The sequence below is a fragment of the Monodelphis domestica genome, chromosome 2, assembly GCF_027887165.1.
Source record: "Monodelphis domestica isolate mMonDom1 chromosome 2, mMonDom1.pri, whole genome shotgun sequence".
NCBI lineage: Eukaryota > Metazoa > Chordata > Mammalia > Didelphimorphia > Didelphidae > Monodelphis > Monodelphis domestica.
In genome coordinates this window covers 198237010-198257198 of record NC_077228.1, presented here as the reverse complement: position 1 = coordinate 198257198, position 20189 = coordinate 198237010, and the positions used below count along the sequence as shown (strand labels likewise).

Sequence of the window (20189 nt, the reverse complement as noted above, 5' to 3'; positions counted from 1 at the left end):
AATCTTTCCAGGTAAGGAATATGACAATTCTAGGAATTAAAATGTAGAGGATGGGAGCAGAAGTAACTCTGGGATAGCCTGGATTCAAATCCTAACTCTAACATGTATAAGCACGCTAAGTCTGAGCACACTAGACTTTGGGGGCTCTCTGTTAGCTGTGTGATCCTGACTTAAGTCACCCAATCTCTAAAGGCCTCAATATCCTCATTTCTACAACAGGGGCAACAGTTGCTGTTGTCGCCACCTCTGGGGACCATTGGGAGGCCAGGCCAAGAGCATGGCGGTGGCCTGGAGTCAGGGATGGAATGCTGAATTTGGGAGTCAGGAAGACCTAGTTTCAAATCCCATCAGGGCCTCTCGCTAGCTGTGTGACCCCGAGTACATCTCTTGACCCTCTGGGCCTTGGTTACCTCATCTGTAAAATGAGATCAGACTCTAGTGAGGTCCCTTCAGTTCTCCATCTCTGACCATAGAGTGCTTTGCAAATCTCCAGTGATTCTGTAGGGGAACAGGGACAGCTACCCTGCTTGACTGATGGTTGGGGGGGGGGGTTGGTTCAGAGGAGACAAGAGTGGTGTTAGCTTGAGGTTGGGAAGTGGGCTGAAGGTTAAAAGCCCTTGTTTAATGATGGACTCTCTCTTATAAGCCCCCTCCCCCCCCAAAAATATACAAAGGCCCAAGGAGAATCTGCAGCATTTATTACAAAGCTGATTAGTCATACAAATGCCAAGGCAGGGTCGGGAAGGGAGGGAGGGAGGGAACACACAGATCACAGGACCCGCAACAAGGACAGGATGCACACTGACAAAGCCATTTGGTTGATTGTACCCCTACAGGAGAATCAGGGATCCCTGCCCTGCCTCCTTACCCCATCCCATCTTCTCACTATTTACACTACAGGAGTAACAGGGCCAAGCTGGGGATGCTCGGGGAGAAGCAAAGCCCTGTAACTAGTAATCCAGCCTCTGGATGGGGCTGCTCCCACCCCACCCCACCCAAGGAATCTGCTCAATCTGCAGGGAACAGCCCTGGGGAAAGAGGGACTCTGGGAATCCTGCCTTTGTCTTGTGCTTTGAGATCCCCCTTTACATCTGTCCTGAACTCCGGGCCCCTGGGGGGAGGGGGGCTGCTGACCCTCCCAGGACCCTTTCCCATGTCTGGGGTCAGTGTGCTTGTGTGAGGTTCAAGTGCCCTCTTCCCACAAAGTCCCAAACGTGGACTTTACTTGCAGCCTCAGTTAACCCCCCCCTTCCTGCAAAAGGGGAATGGGGAGTGGGGGAAGGGGAAGCGTGTCCACACTGGCAAAACTTCCAGGTGGATTCAGGAGCTTCCAATGTCTCTTTTCCTACCCCTGCTCTCCCCTAATTCTTTCCTTTGCAAGATTAATGCCAAAAAAGGGCCCAAACAAAAGGAAAAATAATCTAATCTATGCACAGAAGCTACAAGGCTGGGAGAGGGGAGGAAGGGGAGAGGTCGGACATGACTGGCCCCCACTTCTCCAAGCCTCCCCCCTCAGAACCGAAGGACAACCGCATTTGCAAAAGGCACTGTCTGAGAAATGCTCCCAACATTATGCACAAGGGGGTGGGCGGGAGCCAAGGACGGATGAGCTCTCCCCACCTTCCTCCCCTCCCCAGCCTCACCCCATCCCTAGAGGCTGCCTCAGACCACAGGCAGCTCCCACTCCCCAGGAGGGGGGCTCTCCTCTCAGGGCCAGGGTCTACCTAGAACTCCAAGATCCTAGAGGAGGGGACCAGATCGGCCCCTCTGCCCATTCCTTATGGACAGGGGAGAGCAGGAAGCCGGGGCAGAGTCAACCCCAAAGACCCTCATTCTCTTCCCCTTTCCACCGCCAGTGTTCCACGGAAAAGGGGAAGGAGCCCGAGTAGGTCATGCAGTTCCCTTAAAAATGAATGAAGAAAACCCAAACACACAGATCTGCACCCGCTCCTGCACACACATACATGTAAGGTCTCTGTTTCCTGCAGCTTTTAAATTAATCTGGCTGGTCCATAGAAAATAAGTATGTATATTTGGCTTTTCCTATGTACATATATATATATATAGATATAGATAGATTTATTTATAAAACCCAACCCCTGCCCCTCTACCCCCGAGGGTGAGGTAGAGAGCACTTGGGTCCAGGAGGGCAGAGGAGAAATCAAGAAAAAGGGAAGGGTGGAGAGGCGAGGCTGCCCAAACAGGGCCCAGAGGCCCGGGCCTCAGGTCAAGGGGGGCACCGGGGTACCATTGACAGTCATCTTGCGCCCCCTGCTGGTAGATGGTGGCGTCTGCAGGCAGTTCGAGGTGCCGCCATTGGTGGTGGTGGTGGTGGTGGTGGTGCCCCCTGGTGCAGAGGAGGGACTGGGAGAGGCTGGGTGGGTGGCTGTGGGCCCGTGGGAACTGGGGGAGCCGTGGGAAGGAGTGGCTGGGCTGGGAAGGGAGGAGGAGGTGGCGGGCAAGGTGGCGGGGCTGGGGGCCTTGTCGCTGACAGACTCGCACTCGGACGCCCCACTGGTGTTGGTGCCTTCTGAAGGGGCTGGCGCAGAAGGCAGCGGGAGCCGCTTGCAGGTTGGCTGGACTCGGTACTTGAGGGGGAGAGGGCCGTTCTGCAGGGGTGGGGGAGAGGATCCGCGAGAGAGAGTCAAGGAAAGGGATAGTCAGGGGCAAAAGGCCCGGCTCCCCCACAGGCCTCACCCCGAGAACATCAGCAAAAGGAAGAACAGGGCTCTGGTGGAGCGAATCACCCCAGCCCTGCCTGCCTCCACCCCACGCTCCCCCGTGCCCAAGGCTCACCCGTCTCCAGGGGTAAATGTAAGCGATATCCATGAGTGTGTAGTACTCCTTCAAAGGCTCGTCTTCATACAGCACCTCCACCTGGGGAAAGGACACCCCTCCCGGGAGAGGGAGAGATGGAGGGGGAAACAGGGTGAATGTCGTGTTAGGCCCAAGGATCCTCGGGCTCTTTAGAAGCTCCTTAGTCTTCCCCTCAGGAGGAAGGAGGGAAGAGGTAGCTTAGAATCAGCACCTCTGGGGGTGCTGAGCTGGTACTGTGGATAGAACCAGGCCTAGAGACAGGAGGTTCTGGGTTCCAATCTGGCCTCAGACACTTCCTAGAGGTGGGACCCTGGGCAAGTCACTTAACCTCCCAGCCCCTAGCCCTTACTGCTTTTCTGCCTTAGAAACAATATAAAGTGAGTAAGGGTTTAAAAAAGAATTAGCATCTCTGAGCATGAATGAACCTCAGAGCTCATTAAGTCCAACCAATATTTATATAAGAAAACTGCAACAAATGGTCATCCAGCCCACCAATGGGGAGCTTACTACCTCTTGAGGCCACTCATTCTACTTTTTTTTTTTTAAACCCTTGCCTTCCATCTGGAACAATGCTTAGACTGGTTCCAAGGCAGAAGAGTAGTAAGGGCTAGGCGATAGGGGCTAAGTGACCTGCCCAGGGTCACATAGCTATTTGAACCCAGGAACTCCCATCTATAGGCCTGGCTCTCAGTCCACTGAGCCACCTTGCTGTCCCTTTCTAACTTTTTTGAAGATTTTATTTTTACTTGTTAGGAAGGCACATGTAATTTTTGATGTTTCTTAGGTGGAACCCAAAGTTGCCTCTCACATCATTCCTAGTTTTGCTGTCTAGGAGCCTCTTCCATAGGCTGGCCCTTTAAATTTACTTGAAGACAGCCATTGAAACCACATTCCTCCCAGGCATCCATCTCTTTTCTAGGTTGGATGACACCCCCAGGTTCCTTCAAATAATAAACCTATCTACCTACTTACCTCATCTCTCTCTCCCTCCTCTCTCTCTCCCTCTCTCCCTCCCTCTCTCTCTCTCTCCCTCCTCTCTCTCTCCCTCTCTCTCTGTCTCCCCCCCACCTTCTCTCTTAGAATCAATATTAATTATTGGTTCCAAGGTAGAAGAAAAGGAGTAAGGGTTAGGCAAGGGAGAAGGTCACACAACTAAGAAGTGTCTGAGGCCAGATTTGAACTCAGGTACTCCCAACTCCAGGCCTGGGGCTCTCTCATCCACTGAGCCACCTAGCTGCCCCTTCCAGTTAAATTTCATTCAATTAGATTGGGTCCCATCATTTTTAGTCGTCATTATCCTTTTGGCTCCTGATTCATCACCAGTTTTATTGATGAAATAAGATGAAACTAGGAGTTTCCCTATGGGCTGACACAGGTACCTATCCTTTGGTTCCCTCCCCAGTTAAAGGTGGAAGGTCAAAGACCTAGCTGAAATCAAACTTGGTTTCACTGTTTTCTAAATGGCCATCCCTTATCACAAAGAGTGCAGGGCAGAGTCTCCAAACACACAGAAAATTCCCAGATCTGGTGAGTCCATCATTCTCTCCTCGGCCAGCCCCTCCTAGAGTATCTTTATCACCCAGCTCTAGGGACATCAATAAGCACACCATGGGATCCTGGGGGCTCCTGGTGCCACCGACTCACTTTATACTTGCTGGGCACATCCATCTTATTCCGGAGAAACTTGGCCAAGTGCATGACTGTCATGGCTGCTGGGCATCGAAGGAACCGTACCCCTGTCTTCTAGGGGGAAGGGAGGGTATAGAAGGGTTCAAGGGAGGAGGAAGGAAAAGAACAACACTGCAGTCCACTCCATTGGCTACCCACCACCTGCCTGAATCCCTTTTCTCCCCTCCCCAATCCCACACTCCCTCCTCTTTTTCCCCTTCTGCCTCTAGGACTCACTTTCTCTTTGTCCCCGTCCCCATTCTCCAGGGCGCCCTTCTTCTCTTCCCTGTCCCTGTTGGGGGAAGGAATGAAGCCAGGAAATCCCAGGAGAGGGAGGAGGTCCCTTCCCAACCCCAACCTGGCCCTGCCCAGGGATGCTAATTCCCAGAAACACTCCCACCCCGAGTTGAAAAATCCCACTGATAAGGGGGAGAATGAAGACACTCCAAGAAGGAGCAGGGAAAAAGCCCCCATGCCCAGGTGGGTATCCTGTCCTATTCCAACTTCCAAGTCCCCCAGAGTAGAGCAGGGGCAAGGGACTTGCCTGACACCCTCGTAAAATTCAATGGAGAGGCTGACGATTTCATCATCACTCAGAGCCCCCTTCTCCTGTTCTAGGACCTCACCCCGATCTTCGTTGGAGCCGTTGGGAACTATGGGGGGGAAGACCTGGATTCAGCGGCAGGATAAGTGGGGAGGAGGGATCCTCAGCCTTGGTGGGAGAAGGAAGGGGGCCCATGCTTGCCACTCCTCCCCATTTGCCCAAACTCATTTTAATTCACCAAATATTTAAGCACCAATTCTGTGCCAGACACAGAGTTAGGCACTGGGGATACGGAGGTCAAAATGAGAACAGTCCCTACCCTCAGAGAGCTAGCTTACATTCTGCTGGAACACCCAGGGCTCTGGACTGGCCAACTCAACAGGTCTCCTTTCTTGGCAGGCATACTCACTCAGCCCAGTGTGGGGAAGGGCCAAACCCAAGTCATGCCGTGGTGGGGACAGGGTCTTGGTGGGGAATTAGGGAGAGAGAGAGATTTCTGACACATACACACATGGGCTTCCTCTTCCCCACCCTTCCCCGACCCAGGACCGAGGGGAAACATTCACCTTCAGTGAGGGGGTAGGCGGCGTAAAAATCTCGGCGACGTTTCATCTCATCTGGAAGAGAAGAGAAGCTTTCCGTGAGCAAGGTGAGGCATGCAGGGACAGTCAAAGAAACAGGGGAGGCAGGGGATCAACGGAGGAGGAGATGAGGACAGCCTGTACCTTTAAAAAGTCCGGGGACTAGTTTATATACGATATCTTGAAGGGTTTTGTCCGACCTGGAAAAGACGCCACAAGTGGGTTCAGGGACCTCGACATCAAGAGAGGCCAAAGACCTCCCCCATCCCTCCAAGGGACATGGAAACCCCTTCTTTGGTGCCACTCGTCATCCTTGGGCTTCAGATGCTCGGTCCTTGTGCCTTGAATTACAACTCTCACCCCAGGAATTTATTCCTCCCCAGTAATTTTAAAAATTCTTTCCTGACTTGCCCCCTCCCATTGAGGGCCCCCGGACAAAAAAGAAAAGTGACCGGATAAAGAGCACGGAAGGACAGGCAGAGCAAAGCATCAGGAAGAGAGAAGAACCCTGGGCAGGAGACTGGAAGGGAGGGGATGTTGTCCCCACCTGATGCTCAGCAGCGGACGTGTTTTATGGACTTGTACGTCGCACATGGGACAGTATTTGTTGGTTTCCAAGTATCGGACAATGCAGGTTTTGCAGACTGGGGAAGGAAGGCAGAGGGAGGTTAGGAAGATACCCGGATACCCCTGGCTTCAGGAACAGGCATAATCCACAGCCAACTCATCTTCTATGCCTTCTGGATTAACTTTACCTTCCCAAGTAGGGGATGATGTGAGCAAGGGGAAAAGGGGAATCTTAGCTAACATATTCTTTCTTCCTCAGGAACTCAAAGAAAGACTAAAGTCAGATGTTGATCTAAAATGTGGTTTGGGGGCAGCTGGGTGGCTCAGTGAACAGAGAGCCAGGCCCAGAGATGGGAGGTCCTGGGTTCAAATCTGGCCTCAGATACTTCCTAGCTAGCTGTGTGACCCTGAGCAAGTCACTTAACCCCCATGGCCTAGTCCTTAACATTCTTCTGCCTTAGAACCAATATACAGTCTTGATTCTAAGATGGAAAGCAAGGGTTTTAAAAAATAAATAGATAAATAAAAATAAAATGTGGTCCAGTGGAAACTGCCCTGGAGAGATGGTGGTAACAGAGTTGATAGACAAAGTCACCCCTTCCAGGAAGCCTTCCTTGATGAACTCTCTCCTTAATCCTCTCCTTCCCGAAAGCCACTTTATTCACATCTATAGTTTGCACCCTACTCATCAGTGTCTCTGTCTCTGCTTTGGCCATCTTAGAATTTGGTGCATCACCTAAGAAGTTCCCTCAGGCCAGACCCAATTTTTCCCATTATAGGAAGGCACCTGAGATGTCACAGAGTCCACGTTTCAGCTCCCCTCATTTGACAGATGAGGAAGCTGAGGCCCAGGAAGGGGAAGAAGAGACTTGCCCAAGTGGGCCTCTGTCCACCATACCTCATCACATCTCAATTAAAGCAAGATGTTCCCAAGAGCCTAAGACTGTGTCATCTCTTTATCAGCCTGGGACTACCCCACTCTCCAAGCCCCTGGGAAAGACGACTCACTCAGAGAGTGGGGTTCTATGCCCTCCCTCATCCTCATCCCCCACTTACAGGAATGCAGACATTCTACAATGGTGGTGGCATCAATGAAGTATCCCCCACAGAGGGCACACATGAGATGGGGGTTGAGCTCCGTGATCTTGATCCGAGTTGTTCTGTGCATGATGCCAGGCTAACAGAGTGGGAGCACCGTCCTGAGAAAGAGAAAGGAGCAGTCTAAACACCGAGCCATAAGAGACTCTGGAAGACAGGCTGGACAGAAGGATGCAGACAGGCAGCCTCTGAAGATGGAAGGGTTTGGGTGAGAACAGAGGAAGAGCTCTGGAGGTGAGATGGAAGGTGAACAAAGAGCACATGCCAGAAGGCCCTTTGAAATCTTTCTGGGGATCCATGTTCAGAGCAATCTGACGCTGTTTCCCATTTTTTCAACGTGTCAAACCTCTTCTGGGTAATGTGATTATGGCTCAGTGTGTGGCCTTCAACAATGGAAATACACACACAGACATATAAAAATACACACACATATATATCCAGGCACGATTACATACACATGAATGGAAGACAGACACGGAGGCTGGCAGCTGGGCAGGCAGACTCTTATCTGCGCCACAGGTCAACTCTCGGCCTCTGCCATGTCAGTTCTGCTTTCACTGGGAGGGTTCTTTTTTTTAGGTTGTTTTTTTATTTAACAATCTATGACCTGAGGTCCGCCACATTTTTTAGTCTCCTCTCCTAGCTCCTGTTTTTGCACTAAACCTGTCCCCCATTCCACACCTCACTTTCTCTGGCAGATGCCTTTCTCAAAGGTCCTTCCCTCTCCTCTCTCTTCCTTTTCCCCCCACTTGTGTTCCTTTTTGTTCCTTCTGTCACTTCCCAGCCCTGTTCCAGACTTCCTTTCTATCAGAAAATTTTCCTGATTGCTTACTCTGGTTCTATTCTTTCCATTCCCTTGGGCCTTAGTCCTCTGCCCTAATGGCCACAATTTATTTATCTGTACCCATATTCCTTTCTGCATCATGGAAGCATGGTTCCCACCCCACCCCACCAACAGACAAGTAGCTCTCTACAGGTAGAGATTATGTTTTTCTCTTTTGCCCCCTGTATTATCAGCCAGTGCCAAACATGGGGCTCTGCAGGTAAATGAGGCAGGGAGGCAGAAACCACAACCACCTGTGTACTCCAAGTTTCCTTCTATATGGGCAGTAGTAACCAGTACTACCCCCCTAAAAAAACAATTCACACTTCTCACCAATGAATGCCCTTCTCCCCTTACATCTCTCCAGATAAACACCACAGCTTTGGCCAGCATCCACAGAGGATGCCCTCTCCCCAATATAGGTAGGGGCAATAATAATGTATAGGAGATAGACCTGGGTTCTAATCCTGACTATATAGTCATATAGAGAAATAATTAATTATATAATAATAATCATGAGAAATAATTAATATAGACTACTTAATAATCATTTGTTAAATGGAATTAAAAAGAGGGACAGCTAGGCACAAAGATATTCTAATGGCCTCTCAAGTCTAAGGTTCTAGGATTCTCTCTCAAAAGTGAGTTCAATGGTGATGGTGGTAGGGTGTCAAAGTCTCAAGCTCCTTGGGTTCGAGTGATTACACACACACACACACACACACACACACAATTCAGTGGAATTACTTGTCAACTGGGGGGGGGATGAGGGGAAGGAGAAACCATGAATCATGTAACTATGCAAAAAATAATTTTTAAAAAAGTCTCAAGCTCATGATCTCATTTGTTTTCTTTTCCCTTCAGAAATCACATCTCAAATGTGCACAGGAGAAAACCACCCAACCCCTGCCCTAAGACAAGTCTATTGTATAAGGTCAGAATTGGATTTGGGTAGCCCTTGTAGGCTTCATCCCCTCCATATCCCTTACTGTTTCTTCCCAGCCCTTCATGTCCCCCACCCCAAATCAGGAAAGATTTCTAAAACCATAGCATTTGGTTTTTAGGGCAAGACATTCACAGCCAGGACCAGGGGTTTCTATAGAGACTCCAAAGATGAGTTTGGCAGGTACCCAAGGAGCAAAGAGAGAGCCAAAGGGGAAAAAGTACAGCCAGAGACAAAGAGATGGAGAGAGCTGTAAAGACAGAAAATAAGAGACACACGATCAGGGAAACACTGAGCCATGAACAGATACAGAAAGACAGGTGTAACACCCCAAATCACACACACGAGGAAAGACAAGACAGATACACAGACATTCCCAGGGACACACAGACATACACACCAGGGTGCTTAGATATGGACGCGCGCGCGCGCGCGCGCACACACACACACACACACACACACACACAGAGTAACACACTCATTCTGACGCAAAAACACATACGTATCCAGATTAAAGAAACAGGACATAAGGTGTTCCCAGGTCCCAGCTTGACATCTGTCTTTCTTCTTTTCCAGATTCACAGAAAACAGTATCACAGATTCAGATTAAAAACTGGAAGGGACCTTAAATCATCTTGGCTGTTTGACCATTTCTATAGTAACTCCATTCCTGGCAAGTTAGCTACATATTAATTTCTAAGATCACGGGATTAAAGATTTAGAGTTGGAAGGAAAACTGGAGTTCCTTCTCATCGTTGTCATGTTCTTGACTTTTGTGGTTGTTAGGAACTCCTTTGGCAATTTGTAAAATCTTGAACCCTTTTCCAGAATGTTGTCTGTCTGTCTGTCTGTCTGTCTCCCTTTTAAACCCTTAACTTCTGTCCATTCTAAGGCAAAAGAGTGGCAAGGGCAAGGCAATTGAGATTAAATGACTTGCTCAGGGTCACATGGTCTGGTGCTCTCTCCACTGTGCAACTGGAATGATGTTTTTCCTTAAAATTCAAAGTTGAAGGAAATGCTAAATTTAATGTCAGTGAAAGTAAAGATATAATCTTCTTCCCATCAAAGTTTATAAACCTGAAATCTATTCATTGACACACACCTGCCTCCCCCAGGTCCACAGACTCCATGTTAAGAACCTCTATTCTGTCTAACCCTCTAGTTTTACATTTGAAGAAATTGAGGTGCTTTGAGATAAAGTGATTTGCCCACTGAGAACTGAAGCTGGGTCCCTTGACTTCAAATCTAGTACCTTTCCACTGCCCCTTGACACCTTAATCTAGTCTTCAGAGAGAGAAAATAAACTCTCCATGTCTGCCTCTCTGTCTGTGTTGATATATGTTGGGTGAGAATGGGGATGGTAGTTACATGAAGAGCTGGGGGGCTGGTAACCCTTTGGGGCCAGGGCTGCTATCATCATTATCTTACTCATGCTCCAACTTCCACAGGTTTCCCTTCCCTTACACACAAATCTACAGGCTCCCCACACCAACGCAGCCACCTCATTCACACACTTGCTATGTTTCCAAAACAACAGACTCTTGCCTTAAATGCACATATCGAGGTAGTGACAGTCAAGGCAGATACACTAACATTCAAGCTACAGGAATCCTAGGCTCATAAGTGACCAGGAGACATGGTAGAGTCAGCCAGATGGATCTTCTGAAGCAAAAGCCTCCTCTTGGATTGTTAACCAGATTCCTTTTCTTCTCCTGGAAGCTTTGGATGAACATAGGTGCTTCCACTGTGATCTTATTCTCCACCTCGGAGGCTAGAAGATGTACCCACTTTCCCATCAGGTCCCTTGTCCCTCCCAACCAGAGGGGCCTCAGACTTACCTATGGGGAGGGAGGGAGGGAGTTAAGGGATGCTGATTGGTTCCCTCACCTGATTTCCATGGTTACCTGCAGAGCCCTACAGGCAGGATGCCAAGAGCTACAGTAAACAGGAGCCTTTATTAGTATGAGTGCCCCCACCCCACCTCTGGGCCTCAGGGTCCCCACCCACCTGACACCCAGTCTCTCCCCTGATGCCAATAAGATGGGTGTATGGGGGAAGAGTCAGGGCCAGGATTGGGGGAAAAGAGGAAAGAGAGGTTCCATGACTAAAATTGCAGACATCGACAGTCTTGCCAGGGAAGAGACGGAAGCAGTGATGTGGAAAAAGGAGAAAATGAAAAGATAAGGATTCACAGAAAGCTCTATTAGTCAAACCCAGAAGAGCAGAGATGGAATGTCAGCCAAGAACCACTACTCCTTTGAACCCCTCCTCCATATGAAGAAGAGGGGCTCTCTCTGCCCCTTCCCCAAATCATATGATCTACTCCAAGGTCCTGGACTTCCATATCATTTCCTTCTCCTTCTCCACTCTCAAATGTCTTTCTTCAGATCCAAATTTCACAAGAATAAAAGTTCCCCAGCTCCACCAATCTCTCTTGGTTTTAGTCTTTTTCATATTTTTTCCTAAGAGACTTTGGGCATCAACAATGCTCAGAATTACCATTCAAGTGCTGGAAGACAGTTAAATTCTCCCCTCCTTTCACCCTGACTTCTTTTCTCTAATGAAAATCATTCCAATTCCCTGCCCCAGAGATGTCTCAAAGTCTCAGAAGAGGACCCTCAAGGTCAAACCAACTACCACACAAGATCAGGACTGGAAGGGACCTAAAGGGGACACAAACCTCCCAAGGAATTGAGATAGATAGATTTCAGGGCATCTATGAACTTCATAGGGGGAAATGGCAGCTTTATTTTCATTATCTTTTGATTTCCTCCATAATCTATATATTCTTTTTTATGCACTCAAAAATATTACTTCTGAGAAAAAAGTTTTAGGCTTCAGCAAGCTGCCCAAGAAATCCACAATTCAAAAAAGTTTCAGAATCCATGATCTTGTCCTGCCACCTTTACCTTACGAAGGAAGAGACTGGGACTTAGAAAGGGACTTGACCAAGATCATGCAATTAGTACATAGTAGACAGAAGAAGCAAACCCAGGTATTTTGGCTCTTGGTCCAGGGCTCTTAAAAAGTTTATAATCACTTCCCCTCCCCTCCCACCCCTACCTAATCCCAGTGAATCTAGAATGGGAGATGAATAGTACCACCTGCAAATGAGAGAATGAGAGAGGTTCTGTGGGTGGAATCCCTAAAGTCCATCAAGGTACCAAGAGAACTTTCATATCTAGAGTTTACACAGCACTCTTAGGCTCGCAAAACACTTTCATTACATGTTTTTTCATCTGATCCTCATTCAAAGTCCTGTGAGGCAGGTGCTATTATTATCATCCCTATTTTGCAGATGAGGAAACCAAGGCTAAAAAAGGCAAAGGACTTGCCCCAGAGTATACAGTTATTAAGTACACCAACACCTATATACGTTTTTTTTAAAACCTTTACCTTCTGTCTAAGAAGCAATCCTGTGTATTGGTTCCAAGACAGAAGAGAGGTAAGAGCTAGCCAAAAAGAGTTGTGACTTGCCCAGCTGGGAAGTGTTTGAGGCCAGATTTGCTAATTGCTTTTTAAAACACTCCTATCTAGGGGTAAGGAAGACAGGTTCAAAGTCCACCTCCAATTTTTCTCCACCTCATCCTCCACCCCAGCACCCATGTTATAAATAGGGAAAACTGAGCCCCAGAAAGATATTCTCAAGGTCATACACCAAGCAAGACCTGACAGAAGCCCAAGGTCTGCTCCTTGACACTCTTCTCTGTTGCCATGCAGATATAGTACTTTACTTATCTGTTCTAAGATAGGATTATTGAAGCATCCTATTTACTGTCCTGTTAATCTAAGCAAATTATATTTCTTGTGAATGTCAATTTTATTGGCAAATAGTTGTAGTTATCTGTTCTTCCTAGAAGTCTGCCTTAGAGAGAAAATCAGTCCCTAATCAGTTTTCCCTCCAATACTGGGCTTCTTCTCCAAGCAATATGGAAAAGAAATTCATTCCCTAGCACTACTGGCCACCACTGCCTGTGGTCCAGAAAGAGGAAGCCCTTGACTTCTTAAGTCTCTTGACTCTCCTATAATTCCCTTATTCCTTTCTATCATAGCCCAGCCCTTTGGCTGCCTGTTGTTGACTGTTGTCCTGGCTCCCAATCCTTCCAGGTTTCCAGTGCTAGCTGCCTTTTGGCTATAGTGTCAGCAGACATCCAGGGAACCCCCTAGAAAAGTGCCAAATCCAAGAGACACAACAGAGGGTAGCACCAGACAAAGACCCATCACAGACAGAATCAGACCCAGAGCCAAACACAAAGCCAGACACATTCAATCCTATTCCCTCTCTTTTTCTCTCCCATGCACATGGAGACGTAGTCAGATATACATTTGGCCAGACACAGAACCAGACACACCCGAACACACACAGCCAGAGACAGACTGAGCCAGGCACACCAAGACTTGCCAGATGAATGCATTGCACACCCATCCACTCCTTCCTCAGCAAGGGTCTACACACGCACAACCTGACATCCATACACTGTAACCAGAAATACATAGACACACTAACCTTTTGTGCACTTCTCCTCCAAACCCCAAGGCAAGTTGTAACACAAATCTCTCCTCAACAAAGGAAACCATATTCTCACACACACCCCCATCCCTGGGGAAACAGAACCCTAGAAAGGGAAAGGCACTTGCCCAGAAAACCCTTCACATCTGGCCACACCGACATAGTAATCCTTCTATGCTCTGTTTCTTCTTGTTTCCTCACCATCCTCACCATCCCAAATCTTTCCTTAGCCCCCAGGAAGGAAGCTTCACCTTGGACAGAGCCTTCTTGCTTCCAGGAGGGGGTAAGGAGAAGGAGAGACACAGAGAGAGGAAGGGAGTGGGGGAGAGAGAGAGGAGGGAAGAGACAGACATGCACCCACGCGCTTTTTCTCTAATAACGAATTGCCCCCCACTTCATTCTCTTCTTCCATCCCTGTTCACCTTCCCCCCTCCCACCACCAACTGACCTTACCCCCAACCCCACAGGTCAAAAGGGAAAAGTTCCATCAATGTCATTTTTCTGCTGCCTCCCCCCCAAAATAACAATTTAGAATGGGGTCCTAGCGAAAGATGTGGGGAACACGAGGAAGGAATGAGGCACAGAATTACAGAAAAGACCCCGGGGGAGACCCTGGGAGGGCTCCAGAGACCCCTCAGAGGCAGACATAAAAAAGACAACAGAGAGAGTACAACTCTAAGCACACACGTAAGAGACAGACAGTCCCGGAGACAGTCAGAGAAAAAGACAAAGACCCTGAGAGAATGGGAGGAGGAAAGGAAAGCAAAGACCCAACACTTTCTATAATATTTATGGATAATTTTTACACCATCCCTACTCTCTTACGCCCCCTGCCCCTCGACCAGAGCAAGTCCCAAGCTCAAATGGGGAGATGGGGCCGGGGGCACTTTTGGATTTACAGTAAGGGAAGGGTGTGTGTGTGTGTAGGGGGGGGGTGTAAATGCCGGGTTGGTCCCACTGTTCCTCGGGCTGAAGGCAAAAGACTGGGGGTGGGGTGGGGGACTGGAGGAAGCCCCAGGCTCTAGCTCTGGAGTGGGGGAGGGGCCAGCCCTCCAGACCCCTCCCCTCTGCCACAACCGATGGAAAATATCGCGATAAGTAACCCTCTTTCCCTCCCCCCCCCAGCCCTTAGCTATGGGGCCTCAGTTTTGGGGTGACCGCCTCCGCCTCCCTAGAGTCAAACTTTCTGTGGGGCCCGGAGAAGGAGTGTCTCATAGGCAGGGGATGGACACTGGTCCCTCTTCTTTGGGGGGAAGGGAAGTAGAAGCCACTCTATTGGGGGGGCACCCTCTGATAAAAGATACTGAGACCCGCGCAGAATTTTAAGAGCCATTCCTCCTATTCTCTCCTCCAGTCCAGTGAGAACCAGGGAGCAACCCCCGCCAACTCCTCGAATGTCCCTGATGCTCGGGGTCCAGCGTGGGAGGGGGATAGGGTGAGCGCCCCCTCCAGTTATGAAGCTGCGGGTGCCTGGGGATCATTAGTGCCTTTTGAAGCTAGAGGGAAGGGTCGAGAGGACGAAGACCCCCCCCCAAGCCCCCAGGGCTCCCCTCCCTCCACTCCATCCCAAAGGCAGAGGATTAGGGTGGGGGGGCTGCGGTATAAAAAGGTGGAAGTGGTTGAAGAGAAGGGGGGAGATGGCAAGTCGTTAAAAGGGGGGGAGGGAATCCGCTTCGGCCATCTTGGAAGCAAAGGAAAGGAAAAAAGAGAAAAGGGAGAGAAAAAGGCAGACGGGGCGGGCTGGGGGTGGGAGAAAAAGGGGGGCAGTCCGTGGGGCGCCGCCGACTCCCCCCCCCAGTAGCTTTATGTGGGGGGAAGGAGCCCGTGCGACAGGAACCCCGCGCTGGAGCGGGGAAGGGCAGGGGCAGTCCGCGCGCACTTACCTGGGTCCCGGGTCCGATGGGTCTTGGGGAAAAGGGGGGTGGGTGGGAAAGAGGGGAGGGGGAGAAAGAGGGCCCCAGCTGAGTCTCCTGCTCCGGAGGCGGGAGGGGAGAAACCTGGCGTAAGAAAGGAGTTTGTGAAAGCGGCTTGGGGTGGGTGGATGGGAGGGAGAGAGGAGAGGGGAGGGGAGGGGACGAAAAAGGGGGAGGGGAGGGACTGGGGATGGGGAGCGGGAGAGGGGGGGACCAAAATGGCTTTTTTTCCTTCAGACTGGAATTGGTCCCTCCCACTCCCCACCCCACGTGACCTCATTCCTTCAGGGTGTTTGCGGAGAGGGGGAAGAGGGGGGTTGGGGGTAAGCAGGCTAGGTTGGGCCCCCTTCCCCCCACTATTGCCAACCCCGTCTCAAGATAGGACACGCCTCCTCCGGCCCTGAACAGCTCCACTCATTCTTCCCCCACCTAGAGTAGCTGCCTCCCACCCTTATCTCTCTCGTCGTCCCCCTCCCACATCCCTTACCCCGAAATGCCTAGCCCCCACTAATCCTGTGACCCCACCCTTGCCTCCCCCAAAAGGAGGCTGGACTCCGAGCTGGCTACCAGAGGCTGGGAAAATCGAGAAATAAAACCTCGAAGTGGAATATTGTACACTCAGTCTAAATATGTTATCGATTAGGCAGGGGGTTCTGGGTGGGAGCCTCCCTCGCCTGGGCTGCTGGTCCATCCGGCCTCGGTATTGTTTTATCCTGGCTTTTTTTTTTCTTTTCTTAATCCAAATGGAATTGATTTTCAATTGTCAATTATATATATACATATACGTGTGTGCGCGCACCTAATGTGGGCATGTAATTTCTTCCCCATTTTTAATTCCAGCTCCCCCTCCCCGGGGGTTTAAATTGCTCAGACAACCTAAGGGACCACGCCGGCTCGGCGCCAGCCTGCCGGAGGAGGAGCCGTCCCTGGGCCCCGGCCCGGCCCTCCAGAGGAGGCGTGGGGCTCTTTAGCCTCCAAGTGTACTGGTGCTGTTCTCAGCCAATTTCGACAGCAGCGAAGAAGAGGACCGCGTGTCAGGACACAGCAGAGAGGGAGGAGCTCGAGCAGGGGTGCGAGGCCAGGAGTGGGAGGGAAGAAAGGTTGGCAAGGTTGGAGCCCAGACCCCATGGAAACCCCAGACCCGACGGGAGTGCCCTAAGCTTTGGCGTTTGCGCCCTGGGCGCTCTCCTCCACGAATCCTATACAAAGCTAGATCCCAGTCTGGGGTCTGTGTGTGTGAGCGCGGGGGCGCGGGAAGGGGGGGAAAAAGGGAAAGAAAAGAAAACAGGAAAGGAGACAATGAAGGAAAGGACAGGGAAAGGGGAACAACAAAGAATAAACGAAAACTAAAAATACACTTTCCCGGACAAATAGCTAGAGGAAGAAACCTGTGGCCAGAGTGGGCCAGATTCTCCTGCTTGCGCTTCTGCCTGCACATTTGGCAACCTCAGTTTTTTCTTCCCATATCTACTTTCTGCGATGCAGAGGAGCATGGCAGGAAGGTTTTTTGGGATGAGGTGCACACCTAGCGAGATAGAGAATATTTCAGGGTTCGACGATTATAGAAGGATGATTCTTCAGGCCAAGCCCCTCCCTCATGTTCATGATGCCTTTTCCCGTGGGGAAGGGGGAAACATCCCAAAAGATGGGTGGTCAAGGGATGGGGGAAGGCTTGAGGAAGTCTTTGAGAGAATCAACCTAGACCCCAAGCTTGCAGGTACCCGCAAAATCTTTGCTGTGTTATGGCGACGGCCAGCAGGGGTGACAAGGGAGATCGATTTGCTTTTCGTTTTACAAGATTAATTGAACCGATGGATGGAGTATGCTTCTCTCAGAGCTCGATTATCCGGCTAGAAATGCAATTAGGCACGTGGGTGGATGCTCGAGTTATGAATTTTAATAAAATCACTTATGATAAGGCTAGCTCCCTGCTTTCATTCCCTGGCCACTGACTAGCAGAGTAAATAATCGAAGCTTAATCTACACTGTTGATTTGCCCAGGGGGTAGCTTCTAGGTAAATCGAGCCTTTGAGTCTTTGACCCCTTTCCCACTCATATGGGGGAGGGGACGGTCGACTTGGCTGACAAAGGAGGAAGAGAAGAAAGGGATGAATGGGGGAGAGAAAAAAAGTACGAGGAGACAGAAATGAAATTGAGCTCTCCCACAAATTTCCCTTGGTACTTGGCTTGTCTCTCTCCTTTGCACTTGTTCTACCCCTCCTTTATGACTCCTTGAAGAGAGGGCCTATACGGAATCTCTTTTTGCTTCTCTGGCGCTTAGCATAGTACCTTGCTTGCTGGATGTGCTTAATAAATGTGTGGGATTGAACTGGAGAAGAAGAAAGAGAAAGAGAAGAAAGAGTTGGAGAAAGGATAGGAGGAAGAAATGAAAAAAGGAGGGGGGATACAAATCAGAGGAAGAGAAATGCAAAAAAGGAAGAAATGAAGGAAGAGGAAGGAAAAGCAGGTTGAAGAGAAAGAGGAGGAAGGGGAGAAAGAAAAAAGAGAGAGGGAGGGGAAGGACTCATTGCTGGGAGGGAGGAATTGACAAAGAATCATTTGGAAATACCAGGGGAACTCAAACCACTTATTTCCCTCCCCTAAGAACCATGTCCCATATGTAATAGAAAGGCTGAGTGAGTAAGAATCAAGAGCCTGCACAGGGGTCCAGAGGGATAGAGGATCTCAAGGGTCAGCATTCTTGAGCTGTCTTCTCCTCTCCTGCCCAATTTGAATATATTGAAACATCTCCCTGAGTGAATTCAAATAGCTACCAGAGATCTCCTTTCCTCTATTCTTCCTATATTCCTTCTTTAGATCAAGAAGACCTCAAATCGCTAATTCCTAAGGAATTATCAACAATTAGAATGGGGCCAATTGTCACAGCTGCAATAGGCTCCTCGGATGGCAGGTTGTGTTTGTAGAAAGCAGATGCTATTCTGCTCAGTCACTGCCAACTAATCTGGGAGGACAGCCGGGAGGAAATAGAAGAGAGAGCTGAGAAGCTGAAAGGAAAAACCCTTTGAGGCCAGAGTCCTTGGAGTGTAACCAAGGCACCCTATAAATCCACTTCATAAAACCCCCTTCTAGCATTCAAGGCTCTATAAAAGGAGAATTGTTACTTAGTCCTCAATTCCCTAATCTGTAAAATAAGAGGGCTGGATTGGATGACCTCTGAGGTCTCTTCCATCTATGATCCTAAGAAATTTCAAGATTGTTCCATTGCCTTCTTCCTAAAAAAGGATCCTCTTCCTGCCAAGACCTTTTCCCCTTAACTCCCTACATGGAGACTCTCAATCCCCACTTCAATTCCCACTGACTTGGATCTGATTTTAATACTTCACAATTTCATTCTGTACGGACTCCAAGAATTTACTCTAATGTTGGAGTCAGTCTGTCTGTCTTATATCATAAACTCTCAAAGGGTTACTGCAGTTATTTTTGTTCAAACCCAAGAACAATTAGGAGCTTCTCTTTTTGAGGATGCTAATAATGATAGAAAAAAGGACCTGTCTACCACATAATTTTTTCTTTCATTTCTTATCTTACCCATCTTTCTTCCTCTTGCTTTTTAAAGTTTCTCTATCTCATCTCCTTCTGTTTTTTCTGTAATTTCCCCTTGTGTCTTTCCATATATGTTTTTGTCTCCTTCTTTGTTTTTTCCTTGTTTTGATGTTTGTTTCTCTCTGTCTGTCTGTCTGTCTGTCTGTCTGTCTGTCTGTCTCTGTCTGTCTCTGTCTCTGTCTCTGTCTCTGTCTCTGTCTCTGTCTCTGTCTCTCTCCTCCCCCACCCCAACTCCCCCCACACCGCTTCACTGGAAAGCAGCACACAAAGAGAACCAGAATGTGACTCTGAATGCACCACACGCATTGCTATGGACAATAGGCAGTCCAGCCTTCCGTGCAAATTTCTTCCAAATTATAAAATATGTGACGGGCTTCCCTCCCCCCCTTTTGCCTTTACGCTGCCCACCAATTTTTAAGGTGGGGGTGGGTGGTCAAGCAACTACTAACGGAAGGAAATGCTGTTTTCCTAGGACATTGATTCAGACGTCATACATATTTGTTAATATTCAAACGGGAGTCTGGGGATCTTGTGTGGGAGGTAGACCTACGGAAGGAAAGTAGGTTGGAGAATTCCTTGTGGAAAAAAACTCACGTCCCTGGGTGGGCTCGAACCACCAACCTTTCGGTTAACAGCCGAACGCGCTAACCGATTGCGCCACAGAGACTGTACTGAGCGCCAGGCTTACTGCGTCCTGAGTCAATAGAAGAGAGCCCACTGGCGGCAGCTAGGGGTGAATCTGTGATTGCGGAGTAGGAAAAGAAAACGGACCTGTGAGGATGACAGATGTGGGCGGGGTGGTTGGGAGCCAGGTCCAGCGAGCGGAGGCCCTAGGATGTGGGAAGACTAGATGCGAAGCGAAGAGACAACGGACCGAAAAAGGGCGCGGACTCAGATGCTAGAGCAAGGATTCAGAATTCTGAGGATTATCCCTTCCACGAGTGTCTGTGATGGGTCTCACTGTGTGGTGGGGTGACTGGGGAAGAGCCAGTTTCTAAAGAGAGCATTGTGTTCCAGCTAATGAAAACAGAAACAATGGCGGGAAAAAATCCACAAACAGCAAAAAAAAATTAAATTTTTATTTCGCTGTGGAACACACTGAAGTGTCGCTTTCTTTTTTGGGGTGGGGAGTAGAGGGGGAAAAGAAAGACTTCCTTTATT

At 49.2% G+C, this 20189-nt stretch overlaps 1 protein-coding gene and 1 non-coding gene across 3 annotated transcripts; both read right to left on the bottom strand.

The window, feature by feature from the left end:
- Positions 1 to 681: 681 nt before the first annotated feature.
- On the bottom strand, positions 682 to 15731 carry PCGF2 (polycomb group ring finger 2). 2 transcript variants are annotated; one of them, XM_001366707.4, is made up of 10 exons: positions 15435 to 15731; positions 7234 to 7376; positions 6158 to 6254; positions 5755 to 5810; positions 5596 to 5646; positions 5030 to 5138; positions 4723 to 4777; positions 4462 to 4557; positions 2797 to 2877; positions 682 to 2609 (listed from the first exon to the last, which is right to left on the bottom strand). In XM_001366707.4, exons 2-10 carry the CDS (start codon positions 7343 to 7345, stop codon positions 2223 to 2225), a joined length of 1044 nt encoding a protein of 347 aa, XP_001366744.1. In that variant the 5' UTR covers positions 7346 to 7376; positions 15435 to 15731; the 3' UTR covers positions 682 to 2222. The 2 variants fall into 2 exon arrangements, with proteins under 2 accessions (XP_001366744.1, XP_007482390.1); XM_007482328.3 differs by having other exon boundaries at positions 4462 to 4560; positions 15435 to 15728.
- Positions 15732 to 19621: 3890 nt separating this feature from the next.
- TRNAN-GUU (transfer RNA asparagine (anticodon GUU)) lies at positions 19622 to 19695 on the bottom strand. The gene has a single exon. It is a non-coding gene; the product is annotated as a tRNA-Asn (tRNA).
- Between the last annotated feature and the right edge of the window lie 494 nt (positions 19696 to 20189).